Source organism: Molossus molossus, unplaced genomic scaffold (genome assembly GCF_014108415.1).
Source record: "Molossus molossus isolate mMolMol1 unplaced genomic scaffold, mMolMol1.p scaffold_m16_p_7, whole genome shotgun sequence".
NCBI classification, from domain to species: Eukaryota; Metazoa; Chordata; class Mammalia; order Chiroptera; family Molossidae; genus Molossus; species Molossus molossus.
In genome coordinates this window covers 43,321,430-43,333,435 of record NW_023425401.1, presented here as the reverse complement: position 1 = coordinate 43,333,435, position 12,006 = coordinate 43,321,430, and the positions used below count along the sequence as shown (strand labels likewise).

General features: G+C 42.0%; 1 protein-coding gene across 5 annotated transcripts in view; it reads right to left on the bottom strand.

Annotated features, from left to right (window-relative positions):
- The window catches only part of PTPN12 (protein tyrosine phosphatase non-receptor type 12), a 115,561-nt gene extending 104,598 nt beyond the window's left edge, over positions 1-10,963 (bottom strand). For 4 of the 5 annotated variants that reach the window (XM_036246168.1, XM_036246167.1, XM_036246170.1 and 1 more), the window contains exon 1: positions 10,847-10,954. In XM_036246168.1, the coding sequence (XP_036102061.1) occupies positions 10,847-10,945 (99 nt within the window). In that variant the 5' untranslated portion in view covers positions 10,946-10,954. Of the gene's footprint in view, positions 1-10,846 lie in introns of all 5 variants that reach the window. The other variant, XM_036246173.1, reaches the window with a different exon arrangement.
- Between the last annotated feature and the right edge of the window lie 1,043 nt (positions 10,964-12,006).

The following is a 12,006-nucleotide window of genomic DNA, read 5'->3' as shown; positions in this document are numbered from 1 at the left end:
CAGTCTAAGGTACTGAGAAATGTACATGTTTATGAAGCTAATGAACCGAGTGCTACAGAAACATGGCAGTGTTTAACATACGAACAAAAAAAATTTATATAAATGTTAATGTCTTACTTTCAGTTTCAACCTTTCAAAACCCTTTTCTAAATTAAATGTCAAATATAGAAGGAAAATACTCTAGAAAAAAATATAGTAAATAACTCTAGAATTAACACGAGGTAAATTTTTAGTGGCTGTTTCAGTGAGCTATGTCTAGGAAGTTACTTAAAAATTCCTTCCACTTATGAAGTTAAATAAATATAGCATTTGTGGCTGGACATCTATCAAAAAATGGGTAAGAAAATCTTAACTAAACCAGTAGCACTGGGAAAGCACTAACATGAGCTCCAATGCAAAGACTAGAAAATATTTCCTATCACTCTAGCTTCAAAAGACACACAAAACATACAGTACCATTTATATAAACGTACTGAGATAGTTTACAAACCTATGAGCCACCCACAGGATACCACTTCACACTCACTACAATGGCTATAATAAAAGACACTGCAAGTGAAGATGTAGAGAAATTTGTGGGAATGTAAAATGTGCAGCAGTTTTGGATAAACAGTCTGGCAGTTCCTCAAAATGTTAAACACGGAGCGTTACCATATTACCCAGTAATCCTACTACTAGGTATTATACCCAAGATAATTAGAAACATATATCCTAACAAAAACTTACGCACAAATGTTCATTATTGTATTATTCATAAAATACAAATCATTATTACATTTTATGTATTATTGTAGAATATTCCAAAGAGGGTAAACAACTCAAATGTCCTCAACAGATAAATGGATAAGCAAAATGTGATATTATCCATACAATATTATTCAGGCATAAAAAATAAAAAAAAAGAAGTATTTTTGTTGTTGTTAATCCTCACCTGGAGATAATTTTCCATTGATTTCCAGTGGGAGGGAGGGAGGAACATCCACGTAAGAGACATACACCGATTGGTTGCCTCCCGAAAACACCCCAACAGGGGCTGGAACCAAACCTGCAACCCAGGCAAGTAGATTTGACTGGGAATCAAACCTTTGACCCCTCGGTTCAAGGGCTGACACTCTATCCACTGAGCCACACTGGCCAGGGCAGAAATGAAGTATTTTTGATCCATGCAACACCATGGGTGAACCTTGAAAACATTACGTTAAGTGAAAGGAGTCAAGTCACAAAACACCACATTCTGTATAATTCCATTTATATGATATGTACAGTGGAAACAATCTATAGAAGAAACTACATTACTAGTTGCCTAGGACAAGGGATAGGAGGAAGACAGACAGAAATGACTGCTAATGAGAATGGGCTTTCTTTTGAGGGTTAGGAGGTGATAAAAATTGATTATGGTGATGATTGCACAATTTTATAAATATACTAAAAACTATAAAATTGTACAGCTTCAATGAATGCATTTTATGATAGGTGATTATATCGTAATAGTTGCTATTAATTTTTAAAATACCAACAAGCCACAATATCAAACAATTTAACAAACAATAAAAAAATTTATATTTATCTAGTCTGTGCAGTGTAATATCTTGCCAAGGTTTCAGTCTTTCCTTCCCTCCTGTTTTTTAACTTTTCAAATCCAAATTTTAAATAAAAAATAAAAATAATTCAGGTCTTAATTAACCAAAAGACAAGTCCTTGTTATCTGTATTTAAACGGTGATCATTTTACCAAAAAGAATATACATATAGATAAGAAGTATATGAAAAATACTGTCTCCATCCTATCTTCTTTTAAAAAAGCAGAGGGTAGACTTCCAGTCAAGATGGTAACGCAGTACTAGCCTCCTCCCACAACCCCATCAAAATTACAATTGAACTACAGAACAACCATCATTCAGAACCACCTGAAACAGAGCTGAATGGAAGTCCTACAACTACAAAATTAAAGAAGAGGCCACATCATGACTGGTTGTAGGGGTAGAGGCCAGGAAGGGTTGATCCCACACCCACATCTGGTGGATGAAAATCAGGAGGGCTGTGCCCAGCTAATGTGGCTCAGTGGTTGAGCTTCGACCCATGTACCAAGAGGTCACCGGTTCGATTCCTGGTCAAGGCACATGCCCAGGTTGTGGCCAAATCCCCAGTTGGGGTCATGCAGGAGGCAGCCAATCAATGTTCTCTGTTACCAATGTTTCTCTCTCTCTCTCCCCCTCTTCTTTCCTCTCTCTCTAAAATAATAAAAATAAAAAATAAAATAAAATAATTAAAAAGAAAAAAGACTCAATTACAACAGAAGGATATACAGTCCACACAAGGGATTGCACCTCCAGGACACAGCAGGGGTGATCAGGTAGACTGTGCCACTGGACCTTACAGGACACCTACTACAATAGGCCATCCCACAAAGCTAAGGAGACACAGTAACTCTACCTAATACATAGAAACAAACATAGGGAGGCAGCCAAAATGAGGAAACAAAGAAACATGTCCCAAATGGAAGAACAGAACAAAATCCTAGGATAAGAACTAAACAAAATAGAGATAAGCAATCTAACAGGTAAAGAGTTCATAACACTGGTTATAAGGATGGTCAAGGAACTCAGCGAGGACCTCAAAAGCATACATAATAAAGGACCAGTCAGAAATGAAGGATGCACTAAGTGAAATAAAGAATAATTTACGGGGTATCAACAGTAGAGTAAGTGAAGCCGAAAATCAAATCATTGATTTGGAATATAAGGAAGCAAAAACCAACCAATCAGAACAGCAAAAGGAAAAAAGAATCCAAAAAAATGAGGATAGTGTAAAGAGCTTCTGGGACAACTTCAAGTTTACCAACATTCACATCATGGGGGTACCAGAAGAAGAGAGAGGGCAAGAAATTAAAAACCTTTTTGAAACAATAATGACAGGAAAATTCCCTAACACAGTGAAGGAAACAGACATACACATGCAGGAAGCACACAGAGTCCCAAACAAGATGAACCTAAAGAGGCCCACACCAAGACACATCATAATTAAAATGGAAAAGGTTGAAGACAAAGAGAGAATCTTAAAAGCTACAAGAGAAAAGCAGTTAGTTACCTACAAGGGAACACCCCAAAGATAGTCAGCTGATTTCTAAAAGAAACTTTACAGGCCAGAAGGGAGTGGCAAGAAACATTCAAAGTGATGAAAACCAAGAACCTACAACCAAGATTATTCTATCCTGCAAAGCTATCATTTAGAATCAAGGGGCATATAAAGTTTTCCAGACAAGAAAAAGCTAAAGGAGTTATCAACACCAAACCAGTATTATATGAAATGTTTAAGAGTCTTCTCGAAGAAGATCAAAGATATGAACAATAAAATGGCAATAAATACATATCTATCAACAGTTGAATCTACAAAAAAGAACAAGCAGCCCGGCCAGTGTGGCTCAGTGGTTGAGCATCGACCCATGTACCAAAAGGTCACCAGTTCAATTCCTGGTCAGGGCACAACCCAGGTTGTGGACCAAATTCCCAGTGGGAGGCATGCAGGAGGCAGCCAGATGATGTTCTCTCTCACTGATGCTTCTATGTCTCTCTCCTTCTCCCTTACTCTCTAACATCAATAAAGAAAAAAAAAAAATTTTAATGAACAAGCAAAACAGAAACAGACTCACAGATAAAGAACTTTTTGTTGGTTGCCAGATGGGAGGGGGATTAAGGGAATGGGTGAAAAAGGTGAAGGGATTAAACAGTACACATTGGTTGTTAGACTGACAATCCTGGGGGTGGAAGGAGGTGGGAAGAGATAAACCAAAAAACTTATATGCATATATAAATATCCAAGGGAGCCCTGGCCGGTTTGGCTCAGCGGTTAGAGCGTCGGCCTGCGGTCCTGAGAGACCCGGGTTCGGTTCCCGCTAAGGGCACGTACTTCGGTTGCAGTTTGTCCTGGTTGGTCGTGCGGGTGGCAGCCACTCGATGTGTCCCTTTCACGTCGATGTTTCTCTCTCTCTCTCTCTCTCTCCCTACCACTCTATCTGTACAAAAATTGGAAAAATGTCCTCGGGTGAGGATAAAAAATAAATAAATAAATAAATAAATAAATATCCAAGGGACACAGACAATAGTGTGGAGAAAGCAAAAGAGGGCGGGAGTGGGAGGAGAGGGTCAATAGGGGGAAAAAGGAGGAACATCTGTAATACATTCAACAATAATGATAAGTTAAAAAACAACAAACAAAAATAAATAAATAAATAAAACCGGCAGTGACTCTCCAGAGACCCATAGTAGTGATTCTCAGCTTTTGTACCAGAAACTATCTAAATGATATAATTGAAGGCTCACAGTAAACCAGGCAGAGGAGGAAGAGGAGGTAGGGTGGTCATGGTGGTTAAAGGTGGGGAAATACTGCTGGAGTGTTGGCAGCTAGCATGTCTATTTTTTTTAACACCTGCCCACTTTCTCTGTGAATCTAAGAATTGTAGTATAGAACTATTCACAATTACTATCACTGATCTATAAAATAAAATATAACATAGATGCAAGAACAATCTGACCCCTTCCTAATTTTCTCAGCATTACCTTTAGCCTATACCATGCATCACTGGTTCCCAAAGTATGATTGTGGGTTGCCTACCCCCAGATAATTTCAGAGAGCCTATGAGATCAAAACTCTTTTCCTAGTAACACTGTTATGTTTCCTCATCTGTAAATATGAGAAGGCACAGACTTTAGTATAATTTTTTTTATCACTGTCCTTCTCTTAGGTGTGTACAGTCCAGTTTTTCTGAGGGTAAATGACATGTGATACTGTGTAAAATGTGACATTGCAACAGTCTGAATGCAACAAGTATGAGAATCCAACTATCTTCTATTAAGCCAGATGGTAAATTTGCAAAAATATAAAAACAATCCTTCTTCAAACTATTTTTTGTTTTGAATAATTAAAATATAAAATACAGCCCTGCCGGTTTTGCTTAGTGATTAGAGCATCGGCCCGCAGACCAGAGGCCTGGGTTTGGTTCCTGCTAAGGGCACGTTCACTGGTTGCAGTTTGCCCCAGCCCCAGGTGAGGTCATGTGGGTGGCAACCACTCAATATGTCTCTCTCACATAGATGTTTCTCTCTCTTCCCCCCTCTCCCCCTCCCACTCTATCTGAAGATAAATGCAAAAATGTCCTCAGGTGAGAAAGAAAAAAATATATATATATATATGTATACATATATAGTATACAAGTTAATATGGAATGGGTTTGTTATCATTATTTTAAAGTAAATTATTTTTTAAATGTTTTAATTTCTAATGTAGTAAATAGACAAAAGCTCCTTGGGTCCTCAATAATTTTTAAAATTGTAAAGGACTCTTCAGACTAAAAGGTGTGAGAAATGCTGCAATACTTATAGCAAATTATCTATCCTTCCCTAAACATGTTCAACTTTAAAACCTTTTGCATGGTGTTGCACTCTCTACCACTAGCCTCGACCGGGTCAGGTCCTTAGGGACCTCAGATGCATCCTGGAGAAACTGGATAAAAAGAACAGAGGTTTTGAAGTCAGGCAAGATACTTAACTTCTCAAGAGTGTGTTTCCTCATCTGTAAAATACAGGTTATATCTACCTCATACACTGTTGATATGTTAAATAAGACAAAGCATACAATATCTGGTATAGCGTTTAGCATATAGGAGAAAGGAAAAAAATGTTAATTTCCTTTCTACTTAAAATAACTTATAAAATCATTAATAGTATACAGTAAAATAAAAAACAATATAATAATTATTTAATAACAAAGCAAGCAAACTGGCTGTTTTAACCAGTTCTGTCAGGATTACTATTTGTAGAAAACATGGTTTTTATAGACTAAATCCCTTAAAATTCTATGATAGTTCTGTGGTTACCTTTAATTTATAAATTAAATTCAAATTAAGTTAAAATATCAATTATTTAAAATCATTTTTTAATATAGGATGATTTTATATCTATAAATCCCCTCCATCCTAGTGTTTCACAAAATTAAGTACTATAATTCACATCTCTGCTGCATCCTGTTTTTTAAATATTCCACAGAGTCCACTCATTAAATTTTTGTTTTCACCTTCATAAGTGGAGAGAGAACTGGTTAAGCTGAAATGGCTATATTTACTTATAGTTTAAGTGTCATCTTTTATGATTTTTTTCATCTACTTGTTTTAGATTAGACATGAAAAAGCTTTATTATTATTTTTATCCTCGCCCGAGGACATTTTTCGATATTTTATTCAGACAGGGTGGGAGGGAGAAAGAGAGAAACATCGACGTGAAAGGGACACATTGAGTGGTTGCCACCCACACGACCCAACAACCGGGGCCGGGGACAGACTGCAACCGAGCTCCATGCCCTTAGCGGAAACTGAACCCAGGTCTCTCCAGACCGCAGGCCAACACTCTAACTGGCCAATGCTCTAACCGCTGAGTCAAACCGGCCAGGGTAGACATGATAAAGCTTTAAAAAGCAAAAGAAAATGACTGAAAACAAAAGCCCAAATACCGCTTTCCTTCCATCTCTAGTTATCTACAACTGAATATATACACACACACACATACATACATATATTAACTATATGATATACAGACCTTAGCACATTAATTTGTTAGATGACCCTAAATATCAGTCCCATGGTTCAACCCTGTAAAGGAGGTACACTTTTCTTCTTTTAAAGATGAGAGGACTCAGTCATTTTATTTTCTGCTAAGTGACCTGCCCAAGGTAGCTAGCCAATGGCAGGGATGGGAACACAACCCACCTCTGTCAATAGACAACACATAGAATAGGTAATGAGTGACGGAAAAATTTCTAACCTGACTAGTCATCAAAAAATTCAAATTAAAACAAGATACTATCTTTCAACCATCAAATTATCAAAGATCAAGATAATTATTATATGAATATTCATATATTACTGATGGTATAAACTGACACTTCTTCAAAAAGTTATTTATAAATGTGTATTAAAATATTTACATCCTCTCTCTTCCTCTCTCTCCCTCCCACTCTATCTGAACAAAAAACGAAAAAATGTCCTCGGGTGAGGATAAAAAAAAAAAGTATTTAGCCCTGGCCGGTTAGGCTCAGCGGTTAGAGCGTCCGCCTGCGGTCCGGAGAGACCTGGGTTCGGTTCCCGCTAAGGGCATGTACCTCGGTTGCAGTTTGATCCCGGCCCTGGTTGGTCGTGCGGGTGGCGACCACTCGATGTGTCCCTTTCACATCGATGTTTCCCTCTCTCTCTTCCTCTCTCTCCCTCCCACTCTGTCTGTACAAAAAATGGAAAAATGTCCTCGGATGAGGATTAAAAAAAAAAAAAACAAAAATTTACATCTTTTTATCTAGTACTTCTAGTACTAAAAGATATCTTATGCATTAATCCAAAGTAAAGAAGTTTTATGCATAAGTGATCATTACAGAATTATCATATATATATAATAGAAAATAAACAGCCTAAACATTCAAGCACAAGGAAATGGTTAAGTTACAAAATAGTCATCACCAGGTGAAATATTATGCAGTCACTTAAAACTATTTTTACAGCCCTGGCTGGTTTGGCTCAGCAGTTAGTGTCTAAAGCATCTGCCAGAGGACCAAAGAGTCTTGGGTTCAATTCTGGTCAAGGGAAGGTACCTCGGTTTTGGTTTGGTCGCCGGCCCTGGTTGGGGTAAGGCAGAAAACAACCATCCGATGTGTCTCTCTCACACTGATGTTTCTTTCTCTCTCTCCCTCTCTCCCTTTCTCTCTCCCCCTCCCTCCCTCCCACTCTATCTGAAAATAAATGGAAAAACATCCTCGGGTGAGGATTAAAACAAGAACAAAAAGAAGAAAAAAAAACACTATTCTTACAAATGAAAAGCACTTATCAAAATATTAAGTTGAGGAAAAAAAAACACCAAGAACATAAAATGATGTATGTTGGTCATAGAGAAGCATTAAACCATTAACAGACTAATATAATATTGTATGTCAATTGTACTTTTAGTAATTTTTTAAAAGAACTACATTGATCTATATGTTTACAGACTCATGTCCAAAGACAAAAAGTAGTTTATATAGTTAAATCCTATTTGCATAAATAAAAATGGTATATAGATTTTTTTTTAATTTGAAAAGATAGCCTTTGTGTGATGTGACTATAGCAGCAATTTTCAACTGGTGTGCTGCAAGAATTTTTAAAACAAACAATACCTGACTATTTAGTCAGGAGCACTGACCTCTTTTCCCTTAAACTGTCAAATTAAAAACTGACAACAGCCAACAACACAATAGCTGTCCTGTGTAAAGGAATCAAACTATACTACTTTCTTTCGTCAGATAAGCAAAAAATATATTTGTGTGCTGCAGAATTTTAATAATTAGTTTATGTGTGCCATAAAATGAAAAAATCACTGGGGTAGGGCATTATTTTAATTACTATTCTGTAATTTCCAAATTTGAAATGATCATTAGTACTTTATAATTGAAGTTATACTAGCTAGATTATATCTAAGGCTCAGTTCTAAAATGCTAAAATTTAAAAATGTATTTCTTAATACACACCAGAATTTAAGAATAACAGAACAGTTAGCTAATCTTCTATTCTCTCTGTATGGCAGAAAGTACAGTTTCCCTCCAATCTTCCAGTCAAGGGGTAAGGGTCACCAACTAGCAGCCTTAATTTTAGCTATTGCTTGCTTATCAAGTCACAGAATTAAAAAAGCAAACACTATAAAAGAACGGCCTTAGTCATCAAATCTCAAATGTAGAATCACCTACCTATCCCTAGATATTATAGAAGAAAAAGGAAACTCATTCAGTCCTTGAGAAATTAAATCTTCAATAGGAATCCTTGACTCATCCCTAAAGCATGAACCTGAGGGCTACTTCCCCCGAACAGGAGTTCAGACTGGGCACCTGTCCTGAGGGCCTGCATCACCAAACAATGCCGTTTCCTGACAGGATATGCCCAGGGATAACAAGATGACTAGCCTGCAGAGAAGTGGCCAGAGATCTCACCACCTATCCTTCCATAACCAAAAACAAACAAACAAAAAACGCTGCAAATGACTAGTTTTAAACGTTTTAAGTATTCAAAATAAATATTTTCTTCTATTTTTGCTCAAGTAGTAAAACGGAGGCTTTATCCAATTACTGACACTACTTAAAGATACCAACACAATAAAAATTCTCAGTATTAGGAAAATGTCTTTTCTTTACCCTTCTCAAATCAAACAGTAATTTTTAAAAAATACATAGGCTAAAGAGTCAGAGAAAATGCTCAAAGGCGCAGATTATTTAAATCCAGGTTTTTCCATCTTCAAAAGATACTAACAAAACCTTACTCTTATCCTCTAGTATTGATCTATAAAGGTGGGAATCACAAAGCTCAGCAACACTGTAGATCTGTTATAAAGTTGTTCATTTTAACGCTCCAAGTTTACTAGACCCAAATCTCTTTAAAGCGTGAAAAAGTATCTCAGTAGTAAAAGTCATCTCACCTACACGTTGTAAACAATTGAAGCGTACTTTGAAACTAAAACTAAACAATGTTTGCTGCTGTTATATACATTAACTGTGTATACTTTTCACAATCCAGAAATAGGGGGTTAAGTAGTATTCTTGGGGTGCACTTTGCCCAGGAGCAAAATTTCCCCTAGCTTATTTCCCATTCCCAAATCCCGCCAAGGCTAAGAAGCAGCCACTTCCCAAAGTCCCACTTCCTTTTCCATTCCCCGGACCTCCAGGGTTTCCAACGCCCCAGTCTTGCGCAATATCCGTAGCAGCAGCGGCCGCAACCACCGCCTCCTAAGCCGGGAAACAACCCTAAAGGAACATTGTCCGGCAGAAAAATAAGGGGTGGGGGGGAGCAACGTAGGAAGTCGACTTCTGGTCTCACGCCTTCAGATCTGACCCCTTCAGACTGACGTTTCTAGAGCAATTTCACGAACTAGACTTTTAACCTCTTTCCCAGCCCGCCAGCAGAAGCAGAGGGCGGAAAAGAGGGAGGGGGGAGGCTGCGAAGGTTATCTCCCAGCTCAGGGCTTCGGCCCGCACCATCGCCTCCGCCCCACCAGGACTATTGTTCCCAAGTTCCCCACCCCCACCCCGGATAGGAAGTGATAGTCACATCCCCTCAGCCTTCGGCAATATCCCCCAGGGAGTCTGAAGGTTTCCTTCACGATAACCCTTCCCCCTCCACACACACTTACCAGCCCCCTCAACCTAAAGTCACTTTGACCCCAACACCGTCTCCAACCTGGTTCTCAGGAAACAAGAGACCGGACGGTGGTAAATGGGAATTAGGCAAACCACGAGATACCTTATAGACAATCCTCTCCCAGGCGATTTAAATAATAATTGCCCCAAAACGGCAGAAGTCCTACCTCGCCCACTTTTGAGACCAGCTTGAGTGAAGGGACCCCACAAATTAATGCCAACCTCAACAGCCCCGTTTCTCTGTCAGCCGCGATCCGCTCTCCTCCCTGGGCACACACCCTGCCTCGACCTTTCCAAGAGAAGCAGGTTGCATTGGGAGGTAAGGAGAGACCTCACTCGCCTCCCGATCCCGGCAAGAGAAACAATAGGTGGTCGCCGGCGGTGGTGCCAAGTGCAGGCTCGGCCCGGTGGCCGCTCCCTTTGCGCCCAGAGCGCCTGCGGAGGTGGCCGCGAACGCGGGAGGAGGGAAAAGGAGACCGCGGGGTGGAGGCGGTCTACCTCCCGCCGGCCTCCGAGACCACCCGGTCCTTTGGGTTGGTGCACGCCTCTCCGCCCCTCTCCTCACTGTCGCACACAAAGCACTGGCGGCCCGGTAAGGCGGCGGTAGGCTCCGGTGCAGGCGAGAGAAGGCGACAACTAAGGGAAGGACTCACCATGAAGTCCCGGGCGAAGTTGTCCTCCCCATTGTGGTCTGGACTCTTCATGGCCTGGACCCTCTTGATGAATTTCCTCAGGATCTCCACTTGCTCCATCCTCCCGTGTCCCCCCGGCTGCGGTCGCTGGCCCCCCCGCCGCCGCCCGCCCGCCCGGCGCAGAGCCCGCTCCGTCTTACCCAGCTCTCTCCCTCTGCTCGTCCCCTCTCTCCCGACCCCCGCCAACCCCCGCTGCTCCCTCCTCCTCCCCACCGCCCAAGGCGGCGGCACCGGCCCGGCACCCGACCCGACAACTTCCAGGGGCAGCCACTGTTCTCCCACACTACGCGGCGAGCCGCTGCAGCTAGCGCCACCCCCAACCCCCAGCTTGCTCCATCCTCCTTCCCCGCCCTCCTCCTCCCCTGCCGGAGATGCCGCCACCGCCTCAGGAACACGGCTCTCCGCTCGCCCTGCCCCCCTTCCCGGTTCCTCCTTTCTACCCCCCCCGCCCCACTAGCAGCCGCAGCCGCCTCACCCCACTGGCGCGTCCCCTGCCGCCACCCAGACGCGCGGCCCCGCACTGCGGCTCCACCCCACGCGCTACGCCACGCCGTTCCGCCCCCGCTCGCTCCGCCTCCTGGCCGCTCCCCGACGCCCGCCCCGGCCCCGCTAGGAGTGGCTGGAAGGCGCTTCGGCTGTCTGCTGGACGACTTGATTCCACTTCCGGGGCGGGTTCCGACCGGGAAGCTCAGGTCTGAGGAGAGCTGGGCGGAGGCGGTTCGACTCGGAGCAGGGCAGTCCCTAGTCAGTGGGAGTAAAACTTGAGTTGGAACTTGCGGTCTCACCGCCGACTAGGTGGGAAAGGTGTATCTCTGGAGTACTTCTGTGCCGCCGCCGGCCGTGGGCTGGGGAAGACCCGGCGGGCAGGAGTCCCGGGACGGGCGAGAGAGGGCGGCGGGGGGAAGAGAGGCATGCCGGGAACTGTAGTAGGTAGGGCCCGCGCCGTGCTCACAGCCGGCGTCTTCGTGTTACTAAAGGCTTGGTGGCTGCTGACGGCAATTAGACCTTGGTACTTTTGGGAATAGCTACGGGCAAGAGAAGCGAATCGCCTCTTGAGTGAAATGACTTGCCTTTTGCAAATCGGTCTAAACCCTGGCGAGTGAGTGCTTGAGATTCGAAGT